A 20,229-nucleotide genomic window follows, 5' to 3' on the forward strand; every position below is an offset into this window, starting at 1 on the left:
TATATTGGCAGGCTATATATAAAAGATATATATTGAAATGATCTATCAACTAAAGGCAAAATATGAGTTGCGGAATACTAAAAATTACACATCCTAAAAGTATGCCAAAATAAATTTTCGCAATTTCAAATTTCATATAAATTGTCTACGATTCAAAAAGTGTCCTGTATTTCGGCCATTTGAATTCCGATCGTGATGCCCTTTGGCATAAGAATTTTTCCCACAATGACAAACCGATTGCTGCACTTAAAAGAACCAAAATTTTACAGAATTCGTAGAAAAATTAAACAGAAATGAGCGTATATCTTGGTCATATCCTTTTGGATCATTGAGAGTCCTGTGTCAATCGAAGAGTACTCGTGTGGAATTTGATTCTGTCAACTTTGATCCCAAGTAACCATTTGGTTCTCGAGTTATCATCAAATTAACACTGTTTGTATTTTTCCTACGGGCAACGGAACTAAAAAATTACAAGTATTAGATACCAATCGATAGAGTTTGTCCTTATGATCCTTGCAATACATGTCCTTTGAAAATGCAACAGCATATGGCTGAAAAATACGCATTTTAATTTTTATATGGAATATTTCTTACATTAATTTGCATCCTAAAAGTATGCTTTAAAATAGTTGTGCTCAATAATTTTGTGACCGCCAATCCGCTACGATATCGAATTTCCCTTGGCTCCAGTTGAGCCAAATAAAATACCAGGTGAACATAAATCAGCAGCAACGCGAAATACAAAAATTGAAGAGTGGCATTAAAATTATGCTGTAAAATATTAATTTTTTAAGAAATTTCTCGGACTTAATTGAACATCCACAGCCACAATTGCATGATCCTTCCTCTTTCGCGATTCTTTCTTTTGAGACTCTACCGCGACTCTTGCGATTCTTCTGCGACTCTTCCGCGATTCTATCGTGAGCTTTCCGGAAGCCTTCTAGGATAGTCTCCTGAGACTCTTCCGCAAGCATTCCACAATTCATCTGCGGTTTATTTGCGATTCATTTGCGACTCTCCAGCAACTCATCAGTGATTTTCCCGCAATTCTTCCGGAATATTAGTAAATAGCAATAAGAAGTAAATTCTCTTTTTTTATTTGAAATAATAACGAAATGGTAATAAATAATAATCGGTAAATTATCTGAAAATATTATTGTGTCGATATATCATTGCAACGATTGATTACATTGCATTGTCGAGATTTCCTATTTTGCTAGCTTTCAACATTTTGGAATACATTTTTGGAGCTCTAAAGCACACATGTGCTTGAGTAAAGTTTATAATTTTTTAAAATGAATGCCTTGAAAGTTTTACTGCGAACAATTAATACACCCCGTGCCTCTTGCTCTATGGCATACACATTAACCGAGGCTGTGGCAGAGGAATAGGAAGAGGCAGAGGAAAGGGTAGAGGAAGAGGCAGACTGGGACTGGGACTGAGGCATATGCACAATTACAAGCACTGTAGGCAGGCAGCTTTATTAAACTTTGTTGTAATTGCAACAACATGTGTTGTGCCACTTTCTCCCACGCATTACACACATTTCACTGAAAGTGCGAGTATATATGAGTATATGTGTGTGTGTGTGTGTGTGTGTCTGTGTGTGTGCGTTTGCATACATTTACCTAATTAAATAAAATAATGTAAACGCAAAAGTTGCAGAGGGCGCGAAAATGTTCCTCGTCTTCCAACTCTCCCATCACACAGTCGGCATTTTCTTAGCTTTTCCTACCACATTTCCCTTCAAATTGGAAAATAAAACAATTATGAATGCTGCAGTTGAGTGTGCTGGACTCTTGCATACCCTATAAAAACGTTAAGTACTCTAGTGGGTAGAGTTTGGTAGGCTGCTACAGCACAAATTGCAGGGTATAATTACGTAGAAATATTCTCAAATATTTATAAGAGAACACGTGTGTGTGTGTGTGTGTGTGTGTGTGTGTGTGTGTGTGTGTGTGTGTGATTATACCGTACTGCTTGCGTCTGATAATTATCATTTGCTGAAGCCAACTCTCAGCTCATTGCAAGACAAGCAAGAGGAGGGACATTTGTAGGGAGTTGGCGGCATTAAGGCTTTCGCCTTCTCAAAAGTAAATATTTAGCTCAGCAAATTCAGTTTTCTCTTTTCCGCTGTTCTGCTGAACACTGCTCCCGTTTCAGTTGATTTCGTTAATGGTTTTTGGTTTTGTGCCTTTCCAATTCGAATTTGTTGGCCATTAAGTTTGCTCATTTTTGGCTCGTGAGTTCCCGACATCAATTTGCATATGAAATTGTTGTTTTATTGTTGTGGCATTTGGCAAATGTAATTAAAAACTGTGTGTGTTTAATTTGCGGAAATATAACTGTTACCCTTAAAGGAAACCCGTCGCGCCAATCGAGCCAAGACAAGCGACCAAAAAAACACAAAAAACACAAAAACTCAAAAAAATGTGGAAAAAGAGAACTCGGTCACATACATTGCGCTGTCAAATAAAAAGGAAAAGTGCATAAAGTATGCACATGGCGCGGCCTACAATATTTCGAGTTGAATTCATATTTGCATTGAAATATTTTTGCAAAAAATAATTACATGCACATGCCCCACAAAAGGCGGCAGGCAGCGCTGTTTATGACTGGAGACAAGCACACGGAGACATTGAGGTGGAGGGACGGAGAACAGGAGGACAGACGACAGAGGACAGACGACAGGCATGTTGCATGGAGCTTTTTTGTGGTTTTTTTGGCAATGTCAGGACACGACACGACAAAGCCAAATGGCAAGAAAACTTCCAATTGTTGTTGCTATTGTTGTAGCTGTTTTGTTGCCCGTTTTGTTGTCTCAACTTTGCTGTGGCAAGCGGCAACTACTGTTTTTGGCCCGCAAGACACGCGATGCGGCTGCTTCAGCGGAAAAGAAAACAGCAAACAAAGTAAGAAGTAAAAAAGAAGAGAAGACTCGAAAAGAAAGCAACAACAGCTCATATAATAAAATGCAATTGATATTCAAAAGGGAAATTGCAGTAAACAATCAGACACAACTACGACAGCAACATCGTAATCTCCTTTGTGGGGCTTTTCAAGCGAATTGCCTGCAGCGGCAGCAGCAACATGAATTTGCCGCAGGGGCAACCTTCGAAGGCGCCTCGCACCAGCAACAACAACAGCAACAGCAGCAGCGCATGCTCCACACCCAAGGCATGGCTCGAAGGGGTTTGTTTCTTTTTTTGGTTTTTTCGTTGCTTCCGCCAAGCTGCGGCGAATATCGCGCAGCGTAATGCCTCGACTTGGACTGACCTAGTTCAATATTCTGGCCCGTTGGCTGTTTTGGCCGGTTGCAGAGAGTTTGTTATTGCTTATGTTTTGTTATTGTTATTGTTATTTTTTGTTTGCAGTTGCATTGTTCAATTTGAATGTTTGACTAAAGAACCTGAACATGAACAACTCTTGCAAATATCGCAAAAGCTCTTCTTTATGCTGTTACTCGCTCTCATGCTTCGGGAATTTATTAAGCTTCACTTTTTGGCTGCTTCCACATACACACACACACTTGAGTTACGTTTGCTAAGGGGGAAGCGATGGAGGAAAAGGCGTGTTGAGTTCCGCTACCACAAAATATGCAAACAATTTTCAATTAAAAATCAATTTTATGCTTCAACTGTGGCTAAGTGCAAAATACTCGTAGTAGTTGTGCTGCACCCTACAAAAGCATCGCATATTCAGGTGTTTCAAGTCCATATCGAAGTCTAGTTTATGGTCAACCCAATGTTGTCATTAATGCTTAAGCATTTCTTGTGCATACTTTTTATAATCAACGTTAAACTCGTATTGAACTATTTTAAGAAATTAATGCAAGTTGTGTTTCCTAAAAGTTTTGCAGCTGACAAAAGACTTAGTGCTCTAATATTCGCGTTGCAATTGTCAATGTTTCTTACCACTTGCAGAAAATTTGAGTCGCATTAAACGCAATGCTGTAGATCAAAAAAGCAGTAAAATTGGCAGGAAACACCCTGTGCTAAAGAACAAAGCAGTGTAGCTTAAAGTAAAGCAAGCAGTGTATACAAAATAAGCAGTGCAAGCAGTAAAAAAAGGACTTGATTATTTTGGATTCTTTGAGATACGAGTTTTGTTTGATATCAATATGAAATTTGATTGTTTTTAAATAAGTAATAATAATAAAAAATAATAATAAAAAATTCTTTTCTTCAATGAAATTTTAAAATTGTATTTCTACGCTACATGGTACATAAACCACAAATGTCAAATTTCAATTCAGTTTTCTTCTAGTTCTTGATCTTGAAGACTTTTCCAGCCTACGATTCTCCACATTTTTGCCAGTGTATGGCAACCGCAGTTTGGGGGCATTTGTAAACTTAGAAGCAACAGTGGCAGCTGCAGCTGTTGCATTTACCCAAAGACGGAAGCCATCTGACCAAGTTGACATGTAGCCAAAGTTGAAAGCGGAAAACCAAGCAAGCTGGTGGCATTATGGCAATTAGAAGGAGCAGCACCAGCAAATCAAAGAGCGACGGCCAATAGTGGAAAAGGAATTACAAGTGGGCGGTGGACGGTGGGCGTGGAGAGGCAGAGACAAGCTGGCACTTGATGCCGCTTTGCCGCGCACCGACACTTGGCAAATAAAAGAAACAATTTAAAGGCACTTGAAATGTGCTCCTAGCCCTCCACCTTCTCCTCCTCCTTAGGTGCCTTGTTATCATTTCACCCCTCTCAGCGCATTTGCCTCAATCCATTGGTATGCCCTGCCTGTTGGCATATTACATGCATTCAACGTCAAGTCGAGTAATTGGCAAATTGATGGCCCAATGGCACACACAGGCACACACTCACACACACAGGCACACACACACACACACTCGCACATATGTTGCGGAGATGGGGGAGCGGCGATGGCGTTTAGAAATTTTCATAAAACTTTTTATGGCTGCCATTTTGTGGCGCGTTACAATTGTTGCCAATTTCCGCAATCACTCCCCCCGCCCCCTTCCCAGCCCTACCCAAATGTGTGCTTAGCACTCGAGAATCCTACTGCCCTCTTCTTTTTCGAAATGCAATTGGAGTCTTGTGGCGTGTTGCCGCACTCGAAAAAGTTTCAGCGAGAAGCGTGAAGCGAAAGTCAGCCACACATCCAATTACGTTTATAGATATTACCAAACATTGTGCCAAAAATACGCACAATATAGCCATAAAAAATGTACATAGAATGCTTAAATAAAGCTTAACCATGCCACATGCCACATTCCACTGTCCATTCGCCAAGTGGAGACGCTAACTGCTCTAATGCCTCCTACAACGACTGCAGCAATATTTGAACTTTGCTAAGCTCCCATTGAAGGGGATGTTTCAAAGTTTCTACTCGACGCACTTCTTGTGTGTTTTTATACCCGCTACCCATAGGGTAGAAGGGTATTATAACTTTGTGCCGACAGGAAATGTATGTACAGGTGGAAGGAGGCATCTCCGACCCTAAAAAGTATATATACTCTTGATTAGCATCAATAGCCGAAACGATCTAGCCATCTCCGTCTGTCCGTTTGTCTGTCTGTCCGTCTGTCCGTATGAACACCTAGATCTCAGAGACTATAAGAGATAGAGCTATAATTTTTTCGACAGCATTTGTTATGTTTGCACGCAGATCAAGTTTGTTTCAAATTTTTGCTAGAGTTACGAATTTTGGTATATACAATAATAACTATAGTAGTTATGATTCCTGAAAATTTGGCGGCAAACAGATAAAAATAGTGGAAACTATTAAAGAAATACTTTTGTATGAGCAAAAACGCCTATTTACTAGGGGTCTTAGTTGCTTTGGCTGACAATCTGGTATATTGAGCCGTCTTGGTCTATTTTTAATCTGGTACTATATCGATATACCAAATATATCATTTGGTATATTTTTAGTATTTTTGTAGTATATTTGGTTTATCTTGAGAAGAATACCGCAAAATAACTTACTTTTATTCAAAATGGGTAGCGGGTATCTCACAGTCGAGCACACTCGACTCTAACTTTCTTACTTGTTTTTTTTTTGTGTTCGCCTTTTGCACTCTGATCATTTGCCAGCTGACGACTTGCTTACTTTTGCTAGGATACCATCGATTGTGAACTTGTGCTTGCCCCGCCGACAATCGATTCCGTTTCTCTGTGTGCGTACTTTAAGTGACTGCAAAGTTAAGATTTTCAATATTTAATGCGCTACACAGCAATTGATAATTTATGCCTTGTTTTCTAAATGACCATAAATGACTTGGGCCCGGTCTGCAAACAGAGACATAACAAGTTGCACTCGGTTGAGCACGACTATCAGATACCTTTTGGTTTATTAAGAGCATTATTTTCCCCTCTCCTCATTTTGTCATTCTCTAAAAAAGAAAAGAGTTGTCGCTTAATAGACAATCTGTGTTGTTAATTCTTCATTTTATAAATGGCTTCCCTTCGCAATTTCTAATTGCCTTTTTCAATTACGAAGCGTATTACAAGTTGCTTAGCTTTCTCTCCCACACACACACACACACAAAACACAAACAAAATGCTGCCTACCATTTTGCTCATTTAACAGTTGCGCGGTATAAAAAAGACAATTGCATTTTGTAGCCCCCAGACTGTGGGACAAAAAAGCGGGGGCTACGCCAGAGGCGGTCACATGCATTTTACATCAATCGACAGTTCCTGGAAGGCAGGTCAGAGTACGACGCCAGCGAGGCAAATACAAGACAAACACACAACTGCGTAGCAATCCGCTTAACTTAAACGCTTTGATCGGCAGCAAATTGAAGCACAGAGCACAAGTCCATTAGGTACAGAGAAAGAGAGAGGAGAGAGAGAGAGAGAGACAGCGAGGTTTTTTCATTTCCCAACTCAATGACGTTCATAAGCAGTTTATAAATTAAATAATATAAATACTTTCGAGTTCGAGTTTTCGAGTCACAAACGCTGAAATATTGCATTATTTTAAATTGAGTATAAAATGAAGAGAATGTTTATACACTCGAAAAGACATTGTTGCTGCAATGTTGCTGCAAGGCAGGCAATAAGAATGAGACATCGCAAAAGAAACGCACAAGGTACTCGTACATCGAGCGTATACTTAATATTGCGCGTGTTTATTATCTGTTGTGGTCGCGGTTACATAAACATCATGCTCGTAAATTAAAATGACACGTTTTGCATATTCATACAAATACAGAGCGACAGAGAGAGAGAGAGAGAGAAAGTAAGAGAGTGCGAGGAAGAGAGAGCACGCAGCAGCAATAAAAAGGTTAATTATTCAATTAAATTACACTCGAAGGCGTTGCAGATGTCGCATTCGGCAAATGGCTGACGACCCATAAAACTGACACCGCTCGCTTGCACGGCAGAATAAGGCAGGACTCGTTTCATGGCGCGGACTCGACTCACAGTGTAGTGCAGCGTCGCCTCCCCGAAAAAACGAAATCATATAAAATCATGTTTATTTAATTTGCATTATAAAGCGAGGCTGGTCGTTAAATTCACTTGGATGTCAGCAGGCAACAAACCAACAGCTGGAGAAGAGAAGTGCCCAGCCACGTCCGCGTTTTAAAAACAATAAAACGTAAAATGTTTGACAAATACATATGTATGTAGTGTAGTATATGTGTATGGTGTGTGCTCCTCAAAATAGGCACAGGGATAAGGAGGAGAAGGAGGAGGAGGTGGAGGAGTATGAGGAGGTGCTTGGTCTCCCCCAAAGGAACAGGACATCAAAATTGCGCCCTGACTCTACAGCATGGCGTCACGCAAGCCCCGTTGGGGCAAGCACTACTTTCGTAGGAGTGCAGCAAGGGGAAGGTACGCATATTAATGAGCTAGGGCAAAGTGTTCAGCGAAAGAGAGAGAGCGAGAGAGCAACAGAGAGGGAGAGGGAGACAGAGTTATACAGCTCCTTGTGGCGAACTCTAAAGTAATGCATGTAATGTGAGTCGCTGACGATGTCCAGGCAAACGCTTTATGCGTGACCGCACTGTTGTTGTAGTTCCTCCTGTTGTTGTTGTTGTAGTTGTCGTTGTAGTTGTAGTCGATGTTGTTGCTGTGCTTGTTGTGTGATTAATTCGCGCAAAGAGTTGTGCGCTTCCGTTTCCGGTTGTAGTTGCTGCTGCGCTTTTATGTTTCACATTTTACAGGAGGCTGAATCGTGTGTGACTCTGTGTGTGTGTGTGTGTGTGTGTGAAGGAGTGTGCTGCGTGGGCGTGGCACAAAATTAATTGTTTTGTGCCCAACGAGGCTTAAAAACACATGCTCATGTAAGCCACGTCCGTTTCAGAAGCTTGCTCGCAACTCCCACACACACACACACACTAGTTGAGTTTTACACTCACACACACACACATACACAGGTTAGTCACCAGGCAACGTTTGACGCTTTGCTTTGCGACATACAGTTGAGATAAGAGCAACGCAATGGTTTCGCTTGTGTGCAATTAATATGAAAATCAGACACACTTATCTTAATTAGCTAGTCGCTTCAACTAAAAAAGGAAAAGGACAACCCCAAACTACACGTAAACTGACTGACTGACTGACTGTTGGACTTATTGTGTCGCCAGGTCGAAGCACGCTAAATGTGTGAAATTAAAAAAAGTATATAGTACGCGCTTATTCCCTTGACCCTATCACACACATTTCCTCCCCCTCTGCTTCTCTTCTTGCCACCGCTGTTAATGCGGGAAGTTGAGCTGGCAGTTACTGCTTATTATGGCACTTCACATATAATGCGTAGTTAACAAAATGCCGCATTTAGTTGAGCTGCCAACCCTTGAGTGCTCCCAGAAGCCGACACAGCTAATTCGTGTTACGTATACGCCCCGCTGTACGGCATACTTATTGCATATGAATATTGTACAAAAAATGGGCTAGCCTTTATTTTCTCCGCTTTTTCCTATATTTCTTTTTCTTTTTAATGTGTATGCGTTTGTGTTTTCATTTCTTTTATTTAGTCGTTGCTTGTTTTGTGGGCTGTGCTTTGTCTTCTTTCTGGCGTACAAATTTACAATTGCTTTGCAGCATTTACAATAAACAATAGCAAAATATCCATGCATAAAAACAAATGCAAATTCCTTTTGCCAAAGGTATTTGACACTCTGTCTCGCTCTCTCTCTCTCTCTTTCTCTTTATCAATCGCACACTCTGATAGCTTTTATTCAAATACATTTGCAATATACTATTCGACATTGAACAAAAATACGGGCGACAAAATATTGCATACAGTTTTGAAACGGCTCAAAGGCAAAATACCAGCCATAAAGCGTTTTATTTCATATATATCGTATGTACTAACAGCATGTATTCACATCAATTTCTATAGGTATTTGCCATAACTCTGTTGCCACGTGTCTCTGTGTGGCTGTTTGCATATGTGGTTGTGCCATTTGTTTGAGCTTTTGTTCAAAACTGCATAATACCGAAAGCAATCTCGAATGATATTAGAGTCTCCTATTGGTTTTCGCTTTTCATGGCATTCTAATTACGATTTATTAACGTGACTATTTTGTGCACTCACCTTAATGGATTTATTTAAATTAAAGCCACACAAAATTGCTGTAATAAAGTTGAAGTTTAAGAATTGGCTTACCGATAGTTTATTTTTATTTTCTGCATATAATAAATAGCAAGACAATTTAGATAACAATAAAAATTCGATACAATTTTATATTTCTAGTTTTTAAACTAATTATTTGCCATGACAATAAAACTTTGGCTGGTCTTAGCATCAATTGGAACAGATGCACGACTTACCTAATTGTCATATAACGGAATCGGGTCATGGCGGAAATTCGATACTAGCTCAAAAAGATGGCGTATATAATCTGGAGGCCATTAAATTCGTATTTGTGGCACTAAGTTTGACCTGAGAGTTGCATAATTTGTGTGCGATTTGAAATTGCACAAGTCGACGAGAGAAAGAAATCATGTAATTGTAAATGTAATTGAAATGAAGTAAGCGTAAATTGTGATAAAAATAAAAGTCAGCAGCAGCCTCAAGCCCATAAAAAACAAGCAAAGCGAAAAGAAAAGAAAATAAAGTGACGGCCAGTCGAAAGAAATAAGAAATAAAAAATAAAACAGAAAAACAGCAAAAATACAAAAAAAAAATCGTAGGCAGTCAACGGGCAGCAGCAGAAGCAGGTGGGTAGGTAGGTAAGGCCACCGAAATGTTTGTTTCCTTTCAAATCAGTACACTTCCTTTTAGCCTTACCTTCGACTAACCTGGCCTTACCTTCGCCTTGTCGCTGAAGTGGAGCCGAGACGGCGACGGCTACAGACGTGGCAAAGAAAATAAGTGGAAATCACTTGAAAATACTAACGAGCTGTTACGCTTGGCAAGAAAAATATAATCAGCAGCATCATGTCTGCAGGTGCACTTAAAAGGCGTTCACTTTTTTTTTGCTCTCTTCACTTTTTTTTTTTTTGATTTTGACTCGCCCAGTCTTTGTCTTGGCAGCCGAACAATGACCAAACACACAAGAAATGTATTCAACAATTAATATTAACCTTTTTGGTCAGACATTATGGAAATGAAAAGTTGTGTATATGCAAAATCAGAGCAGACAGCTTTGGTCAGTGCACAACCGAATGAAACCCACAGCTTTAGTCCGCCTAAACACAGTTGTTGGACAACTTTTTGAGCGGCGTCGCGTTGCGTTTGATGCTGAATGAGCTCAACTTTGTTTGTGCTTATGAAGGCCACGGCAGTCGGACAAATCGTGATCAAATCCCGTAATGAAGTTAACTTGCCACATAATGATGATGAAGTTGGCTGCTGCAGTTTTTGTTGGCGCGTGCCGTCGTCGGCGCTGGCAATTTATGCTCCTCGTCGCTCGCGCCATGGGAAATGACTTTGAACTTTATTGTTTTGCCATGTTGATGTTGCCGTTGCTGTTGCTGTTGTTGTTGCTATTGCTGTTGGTGTTTGCAAGCAGCCGGTTTATGAATAGTTTGGTGCACTTTTTTTTTGGCGAGTATAATTTGCATTGATCGCATAACTTAATTCATAACTGCAAAACGAACGAGAGAGTGAGTGTCAGCGAGAAATGGGTGTAGGAAAGAAAGAAAGGCAAACGCCAAGTTGAGAGTGAGTTGAGATCAAGTAAGAAATGCTTGTTTGTACTTTATGCCACGTTCAGGTCAACACCGAAATGCAAGACACTCACTTTTTTTGGGGGCCAGCAAAACAAGTGTGGGGTTTTCTTCTCTGTCTCTCCGTGTCTGTGTTTGTGTTTGTGTTTGTGTCTGTGAGTGCTTTAAGAGAGATTGTGTAACAATCGACGACTAGCAAAATAGGAAAATGGGAAAACTCTGCAGGTAGTCCTATGCACTGTGGTATATAAACGCGTGCCAAATACAAACTGCAAGCATTTGAATTGCAAGCGTCCAGCCATCTAGAGCTGCTCAGTGGATCCAGCGAGGAATCTTTAGAGACAAGTCGAGACAACACCCAGCCAAAATGGCCAACATTAATTTGGTAAGTGTGAATAGATAGTGAGAGAGAAAGAATGCAAAGTGGAAGAAGTGGAGAGACGATGACTGCAAATATTGTTATGCGAAATTGTTGGTCGATTGGCGATTATTAAAAATGCATTAGTCGAGAGTTCTTTTCTGGTTCCATTTGCATTTGCATTTTCTTTACGTTTCTTTTCGCTTCTGTTCTGTTATGTTCTGTGCAATTGCTTGCCATGTTCTTTGGCGTTAATCTTTGCTTCGATATCCCCATCCAGCAGCAGCAGATGCCACTCATTATGGCCACCGCAGCAATTGTATGCATTGCTGGCACACTGAAGACTTCGGCAGCAGCAGCACAGTTGCGTGGCCCGGCAAGTGGAGGAGGTGGCAGCAACTTCAACACTGCACTGTACGATAATCGCTGGCTGCCGCTGTCCGAGGAGCAGGCAACATCCGTGTTGCACAAGCCACTGGCTCTGCATCGCTATGGCATCGGTGGCGGGGGCCAGGAGGCCGAAGAGCGTCGCAGTTACAGAAGCAATTCGTCGGGCGGCGGCGGCGGTGGATTCGAAGCTATGCTTAATGGTCTCTCAAATCTCTCGGGCCTGGGACACATTAGCAACGGCTACGCCTCAGTGGCGCCCACGCATACCGAAGCCTTGGCGCTGGCCTCGTCCTCGTCCAAACAAGAGATACCAATTTATGAGGAGCAGCACGACGATGCGGCTGTCGCGGCGGTGGCGGCAACAGCCAACGATTACGGTGATGGCGGCAATGGCGATGGCAGCATTGATGCTGGGGACCATATTCAACAGCATATCCAGCAGCAGCAGCAGCAGCAGCAGCAGCAGCAGCACTCAAGTGCGGGTCTCCATCCGACGATTTACGATTATCCAGCTGTTGCCACGGGAGGAGGTGGAGGCGGTTATCTGCCGGCATTTGGCGGCGCTGAGCACAACGCGTTGACGCCCTCTGAGGCACAGCAATACAAAGAGGCGGTCGTCGCAGCAGCCCAACAACATCAGCAGCAGCAGCAGCATCAGCAGCAGGTGGAGCAGTCGCAGGGACATCATTACGCCTACGACAAAATCTCGGTGGGAAATTATCTGAATCATTACGATCAGAACTCTGACGGCTTCGAGTCATATCGCCAGCATCACGCTGACGAGCAGCAGTATCAGCAACAGCAGCAGCATCAGCAACAACAACAACTCGAACACGCCTCCTACTTTGGACCACATCACGAGACATCGGCGTCGTCGTCGTCAGCGGGGGGCTCGGCATCAGGTGGCAGTGACTACGAGGACCATGTGGATAGCGATGGCGGTGCTGGCGACCATGGCGCCAATTTTCTAGCCGAATCGAGTGGTCACGATGGCGCCCAAGCGCATTCACATCAGTCGCATCATCATGTGGACATCATTAACTATGTGCCCGTCAAGCATGTGAAGAAGGAGCATGTGCCCGTCGAGAAACCCGTCAAAATTCCCGTCTCGCATGCCGTCATCATTCCCGTGAAGAAACCTGTGCCCATTCACATACCCATCACCAAGCAGGTCCAGGTACCCATCGAGAAGGAGCTGAAGGTGCCGGTGGAGCGCATTATCCCAGTGCCAGTGGAGAAGCACATCCCGGTGCCGGTGGCGAAGCATGTGCCGTACCATGTGGTCAAGTATGTGCCCATCAAGGTGCCCAAGCCATTCCCCGTCAAGGTGCCGGTGTTCAAAACGGTGCTGCATAAGGTCAAGAGTTGGTGGTAAACCAAGAGAGGGAAGAGGAGGAGGAGAAGAAGATGGAGCAAGAGCATCGCTTTTACATAGCGCTTCAGCATGTAAATCCGCGCATGTTCATTAAATTAGCTATAAGCACATTATGTTACGCATACGCAGCGTTGACTGCGTTGTTAAAATGCATTTTGTTAAGCCAAAAGTTGTTGTTCGTGTTGTCGGCCAATTTTGTGACTCATTTAACATGACAACAATTTACATTCGCAAGAATACACAAAAATAAGTATAAACTGGCGCATTAACTCATTTGCAGTCGTCATCAGTTGCCTGTTGTTGTCGCTTGTCGGTGGATTGTTGTTTTTTTTTATATATATTTTTAGCTGCGATTTTACGCTGCATTTATTACGTATACGTCTGACAGTCTGGCATTCCATTTGCCATTTACTGTTTGCCATTCTACTCCCACTGCCTCGTCGGAGTATATTTATTTAATTTTTATTCACTTTAAGCGCACAGAGAATGGAATTGTGTTAAATGAAATGAAATTCATCTAGGCTTCTGCCGTGCTTTTCAAACGGCCAAATGCCACAACGCTGCCTCTTTCCAGGCCATTACATTCACAGTTGTCGCTGTAGCTGTAGCTGAAGTGCCGTATTTGTAGCTGTGTAGCAGGACATCCTTGAAGCTATCGGCACGCAAACTCTAATTAAATTAAGAGCACACCTTTCTTTGTTTCCCAGCCACGGGTTGGAATGCTTTGCCAACTGTTTACACTCAGTGTCAGTGACATTCTCTTTCTCTCTCTCTCTCTGTCTCTACTCTGTTAAGTTCACATCCTTCGTGTGCATACGCCACAGAAAGTAGGCAACATCTGCTGCTATGCTCATCAGCATCAGCATCAGCATCAGCATCATCAACATTATCATTGCAGGCGCAAGTTGAGTTGCTTCTAGCATTAAGCTTGTCATTTTTAAACGCACATAAACTGTCATTAAATTAGACTCACAGAAACAACGTACAATATATAAATATCATTTCTCATTCTTATGTTGGTATTCTCCCATTCTGCCATTCTACCATTCGTTCATTCTCACATTTTCTATATATTCGTGACAAAATAAAACTCAATTGCTCACATGCAATGCGCGTCTTTTGCCGCCATTTTGAGCAACTCGCACGCACACTTAGGCATTTGCATGCCAAGTCCTTTCTGTTGTCCTGTTTCCCCTCTTCGCTTCGCTGTCTCGTTGTGGTCCTTCGCCTTTGGCTTTGCCTGCCTGGCTTGTCAGTCATGTGGCTGTCTGTGGTTCTTCTGCCTCGTCCAAGAGCTTTACTCCTCCTCCTTCAGCGCTCCTTCTCCTTGTCCTTTTCGTCCTCATTCAAGTGGTTGACGCTGCTTCTACGCTTGCTCCATTTACTGTGTATTTTTGATGTCTAAATTGCATTTTATTATGTCGCCTGCAACAACAACAGCAACATCAGCAGCAGCAACAAAGCGAGGCAACAGCTAAAAAACTCCTTTTGCGTTTGCTACATATGTTGGCCACCCAACTTTTCCTTCCCCTCTTCCCCTGCCCCCTTTCGACCCCTGCTGCCGCACACTCACACACACACTAACACACACACATCATTGTCGCCTCTCGGCGCTTCTGACTTTGCATGTCGCTGTCGGCGCTGCTGTTACTGTTGCTGTTGCTGTCGCTCTTGTTGTTGCGGTTGTAAATTTTATTTATCATTTAACATTTTTTACGGTCTTTATGCTGGCACACAGAAAGAGACTGCGGAGGAGGACAGCGGGAGCAGGAAAGAGCGAGTCAGGGACACACTTTAAGTGACTTTTGAAGCACTTTATTTTGCATACAAAATATTTTGCTTGTCGTCGAGTGTGCATATGTGTGTGTGTGTGTGTGTGTGTGTGTGTGTCTGAGTGTGTGTTGTGCACACTTAATATGGCTGATAACTTTTGGTTGATTGAAGCTGCCTTTCTTCACAGAAATCTGCAATGCAATATATATTTTTCGTTAAAAATTTTCGTTTTTAATTTCGTGCAGTTTTGCGCAATATTTCATTGCTACTTTTGAATTAAATTATGTATTTAATTATCAACAAATATAATATACGTTAAAACATTTTACATTTTGGGTAAAGCGAAATTTAATTATTTTAAATTAGATGCACACAAAGCACACACTCCAAACACAATTAGAAGCACATTTGGTAGTAAACACAACAGTTGCTTTTCATAATGTGTGTTTGTTTGTGTGCGTGTGGGTGTGGGTATGTGTATATGTGTGGCACAACCACTGCGTATTTGTACGTTTATTAAAAAACTTTTGCATAATGAAAGTTGCACGCCTGCTTTTCCAATTCCAGACGCAATATATTCTAGCTCGCAAAAAACTTTCCTCTGGGCGAGAGTTATTCATAAATATTTTCGCACAAAATTTGAAAATGTGATGCACATTTCCCCTCCCCCACTTCTTCCCCTTTTACATTCACTTTGTGCTTATTTTATTGCTGTGCATTTGATTTAATTTCGGGGCTTTTTTATTGATTGTATGTGGATGTTGCGTATACGCAACGTTGAGCACGACTTTAACTTGATATTCATAATATTTTTCGAGCACTTTCATCCACACTTTAATGCTGCAATTGTTATGTATATTTGCTCTTCATAGTTTAGCCACATGTTCGACTATCACTCTCTTTCTCTCTCTCGGAGTGTCGTCACGTGTGCGGAGCTTTATAAGCCAGCGCTAACGATAATAGCATAGATGGAACAGGACTCTCTACAGGCAATATACATACTCTTATCCCCCGTGTCATTGCCACTCGAGTGGATGAACGACACTTGGCGAACTGACGGCGGCTCAAGCAGACTACAACATGATGGGCATACAATTTCTCCGTGTCTGTCCCTTTAACTGTCTCCGTGTCGTTCTCTAGTTTTTCGGCTATAGAGTTGGCGACTGCTGCAGACAATCAGACAATACTCGTATAAAGTGCGGCACGTGCTTAACCAACTGGCAACATGGCTGGCTAACAACGCTCGTACACTGGCACTTTCAAGTCCATGAAGATAATATCTGGCGTTGGATAAAATGATTTACGCGCAACTCGCCCGCATTCGATGTTCAGACAGCATTACCTGCCAAACCAGCGAGGCAGCCATCCAACCATCCAACCATCCAACCAACCAACCAGCCAGGTTATATCTAAATGGCACAAATAAGTTGCCAATTACCGAGTTGGCCAACGTGTGCGGTGTACAGCATTTTCATATTTGTGCCGCAATAGATACAAATGCGAATACAAATCGCCTTAAATGGACTCTCGCCTACCAAAATACTCGTGCAAATACACAAATATTGCAGATGGCGCGTGCTTTATCCCCCATTTTACCCTCTTTATTTCGATTCAAAACACGGCAAGTGTTATGGCCATTAATGCGACATACTTTCTGTGTAGCCATATATCTATTTGATTTTATGCGTTTTCTTCGAGTACTCCACATTTTCCATTGGCATGTTTATGGATAGATGACTTCTTACGTTTGCCATTATTGTACTGTATTGAACATTATTGTCATCACATTTAGTATTCTCATTTCAAATGCTATTTATTAAGCTTACTTAATCAATATCGTTCAAATTTATGCTTTTGAGTGAAGTGTTGTGTACTCTACATTTGTACTATCTTCCAAATATTTAAAGAGACAATAAATTATAAAATATAAATTGAAGTTAAGTGCTTTTTTTTCCTTTTTTAAACCGTATTTTCTAAATACAAAAAAATGTAGTTTTAAAATTTAAATTAAATACTCCAAAAATAAATTAAAGTTAGTTTCTTGTTTATTTTTATTAAACATCATTTAGTGAATAATATAAAAATATACACAAATCGTTTACAATTTGAACAGTTCAAATGCAGTAAATTCTTTCACCACTCAAATTGTATTTTATAATATACTCCAGTTGAGTTGATTTTTGTGTCAATTATGAATGAAGTGACAGTTCATAGAGTTTCTGCAATAGACATTATATGAAACGTGCTCACGTGTCAACGACTTTTCATATTAGTTTTGCAAACATTTGTTAACAGTGTTGTTTGCTGTGTTGACTGCTGTTCTGCTGTTGCTGACAGAATTGGTTTGGTTTTTAGCATTTTCGCTCATTATGTGCATAGTTCGTAGTGGTTTGAAATATGAGATATACCTGTTAGCTTTAGTTTATAAACTGACATCTTTGCATTGTGTTCTTCGTATTCAGTTTCAGTTTGAGTTGGGTTAATCAGAGTGATGGACTGGCGTGTCTCTCCAGCTCTCGATTGTCAATCAAATACGGATGCAATTCAATACACTGCTGCAGCATGAAATCTAAGCACTTGTTGTCGGTTATTTCCATTTCAAAGACAGCTCTGATGACTGAAAACTGGACGGCAGAAGCAGAGTTGAAGCATTTCGAGATAAGCTTGGCATAAATACTGAATGCAACTCTGCCTTGTTTTCGGCTTTAACTTTGTTGTTCGACATTTCATTGCAGGTGTGCAGAGTCAGCTTGAGTTTTGTCATTTAACGCTCTTTAATTGCAATTATTCGGCTGAATAGTTCACGTTGTTTGCCTGCAAGTTTGTTTGGCCAATGAAAAGGGCAATGAAGAGATCCTTCCTCTAAAGGAAGGCAGCGTGTTGTCACTTGACATAAATCCTTTTTATGCCTCATGCGTCGATGTGCCTTTGCTTCGTTCTCGTTCTCGTTCTCGCTCAAGATTATTAAAGTAAAGTGTAAATAGTTTATGGTAATCGTAAAATATATACGTAGCACCACTGGCTTTTACGACTCATACTCAGACTATGCTAACAAAACGAGGCATAAATTTTGCAAACATGAAATATCACTCATACGTCAAGGTTTGTGTGCATACAAAAAGTGAGTCAAGCTGTGATGTGACATACTACATATAAGAACTAGGCTCAGGTGTGCTCAGGAATCCACATTGTGCCAACGGCAAATCAATTAAAGCACCTTCTAAGAAGAAGGACCCGAAAAGTGCGCTAAACACTAAAAAGTGCGAAAACGCTGTGCGAAGAACATCAAATCTAACAGCCACCTGAGTCGAAATTTTTATGTCGCACATAAATTGTTGGCCTGGCCAACTGTGAAAAGGGCTTTTGCGGACGACCCACGAAATGGGTTAAAACTTTACGCCGCGCTATGTCTAACAAATGGTTGGGGATGGGAAATGTTTCTACTGTGTTTCCACTGTCATTTTTCAAAAATGTTTCGCCCCATTTCGCAGGCCATTCGCCAACGCAGAATGTGAAACGGAAGAGGGAAAGGAGTCTTCGCCGTTTAAACCTTTCAAGTTGCTATCCCTCGTCTCAGTCTCTGTTCGCCATCGTCGTCGTCGTGGTTGTTATGGCTGCGCAGCAATTATCAAAGTTTTGAGGTAAAAGTGCTGATTAATTTTTTAATGTTTATGTTTAGCACTCCCCCACTGGCCATTTGCCGTCGCGAGTCCTTTTTCCCTTTGTCCCGCCACAGCACAAAAAAGTGCTACGTCATTTGCAAAATTATAAAGTCATATTGTTGCACGCGCATCTTTGTTTCCAGCATCTGGTGTTGATTTAATCGACAGTGAAAGTTTATGCACACGTCACACACGACGTATGCGTGACAAATTAATAGTAAACAATCACAGTGAACGCACACACGCATACACATTGACATTGTCTGAAGTTTGGCATATTCATATTTGCTTGCACATATACGTAATTGAATGACAGCGACAGGTAGCTATACTTCCGCCCCCACTCCCCCCTCTCATCACGGTCCGCCTCCACTCCTTTGATGCCACTGTTTAAACAGCCTCATCAGCAGAGTCCATGTGGTTGCCTATTTGACCGCGTGCATGTTCATTGTGATTTGCGGCTTTCGCATTTGCCGCTCATCATTGCGCTGGTTGCCTGCCTCGTTTGGTTTTGGGTCAGTTATGGGGCCAACATCAGCTGCAGCTGCATCTGCCGCTTTGCTGGGGCAGTTGTCAAAATAGCCGCAAAATTCTTAACGAAGTGGTTTTGCGGCTGCTGCAATTATGAATTTATACTATATGTTACATATACACTGCACGATACAAAAATGTGGTATTCAACTGAAACTGATGTACAAATTTCATGTAGTTTCTCTGAGTGTAGGCGCCAATGTCTGACATAGACCGCAAAATAGTTCATTTGCTGAGCAGATAGTTCATCTGGTTTAATGATTTTTAATTACGTTTGAGCCCGCCATTTTGACGCAAATTTTTGGGCATTAAATAAATACAGCTAGCTTAAGAATGCTGCAGCCAACGCACAAAAAGGAAAGTTGAAGATGAAGATGGAGCTGAAGCTGAAGATGTTGCTGTTGCTTTTGCTGTTGCTGAACTCGCCTAGGACTGCCAAGTCAATTAGCGTTAATTTCATTAGTCGGCAATAACTTGCAGCAATTCCATCAGCTACAGCTACAGTCGTCAGCCTTGTCACGCCCCCTTTGGCAACGCCCCCCCTTCCACCCTCCACACACTTTCCTCATTCCTCAGCATGCTTCTGTTCATAGTCAGGATTCTACTTTTTGGCTAATTTTGTTGCTGTTTCGTTAACGCCCTTCTGAAGTTGAACGTCGCGTTTATTTAGCTCCGACTTTGCTGCGTGTTGCGCAAGTCGTTGCTTTTGTTGTTGCTAGTGTTCTTGTTGTCAGAGTCGTCGTTGTTGTTGTTGTTGCAGTTACATTTGGCAATTAGCCATTGCATTCTCTCACTGTTGTTGTTGCTGTTGTTGCTGCTGCCCGTTGCCCGTTGCCTGTTGGTTGCTGCAGTTGCCGCACTTCAATACATATTTATTAGCCGCATTTGTTGGATCTTAGCTCAATTAAAAAGTTTTACTTGGCTACTTTTCTTCATTTGTAGCTTGCCCTCTGACCCCTTGACTCCTTGACTTGCCTCGACTGCCCTCTCTTCAATTTCTTGTTTGACTATGCAATCTCCCCTCTCTCTCTCTTTCTTCAATATATTGG

The 20,229-nt window shown here is 41.6% G+C and overlaps 1 protein-coding gene across 2 annotated transcripts; it reads left to right on the forward strand.

Moving 5' to 3' along the window:
• The first annotated feature begins 11,353 nt into the window (after positions 1–11,353).
• On the forward strand, positions 11,354–13,482 carry LOC133837482 (ecdysone-induced protein 74EF). Of its 2 annotated transcripts, none has more exons than XM_062268259.1 (2): positions 11,354–11,476; positions 11,733–13,482. In XM_062268259.1, the coding sequence occupies exons 1-2, from the start codon at positions 11,459–11,461 to the stop codon at positions 13,212–13,214; spliced, it is 1,500 nt and encodes a 499-aa protein (XP_062124243.1). In that variant the 5' UTR covers positions 11,354–11,458; the 3' UTR covers positions 13,215–13,482. The 2 variants fall into 2 exon arrangements, with proteins under 2 accessions (XP_062124243.1, XP_062124242.1); XM_062268258.1 differs by having other exon boundaries at positions 11,730–13,481.
• Positions 13,483–20,229: the final 6,747 nt, after the last annotated feature.

This window comes from Drosophila sulfurigaster, chromosome 2R (genome assembly GCF_023558435.1).
Source record: "Drosophila sulfurigaster albostrigata strain 15112-1811.04 chromosome 2R, ASM2355843v2, whole genome shotgun sequence".
NCBI classification, from domain to species: domain Eukaryota; kingdom Metazoa; phylum Arthropoda; class Insecta; order Diptera; family Drosophilidae; genus Drosophila; species Drosophila sulfurigaster.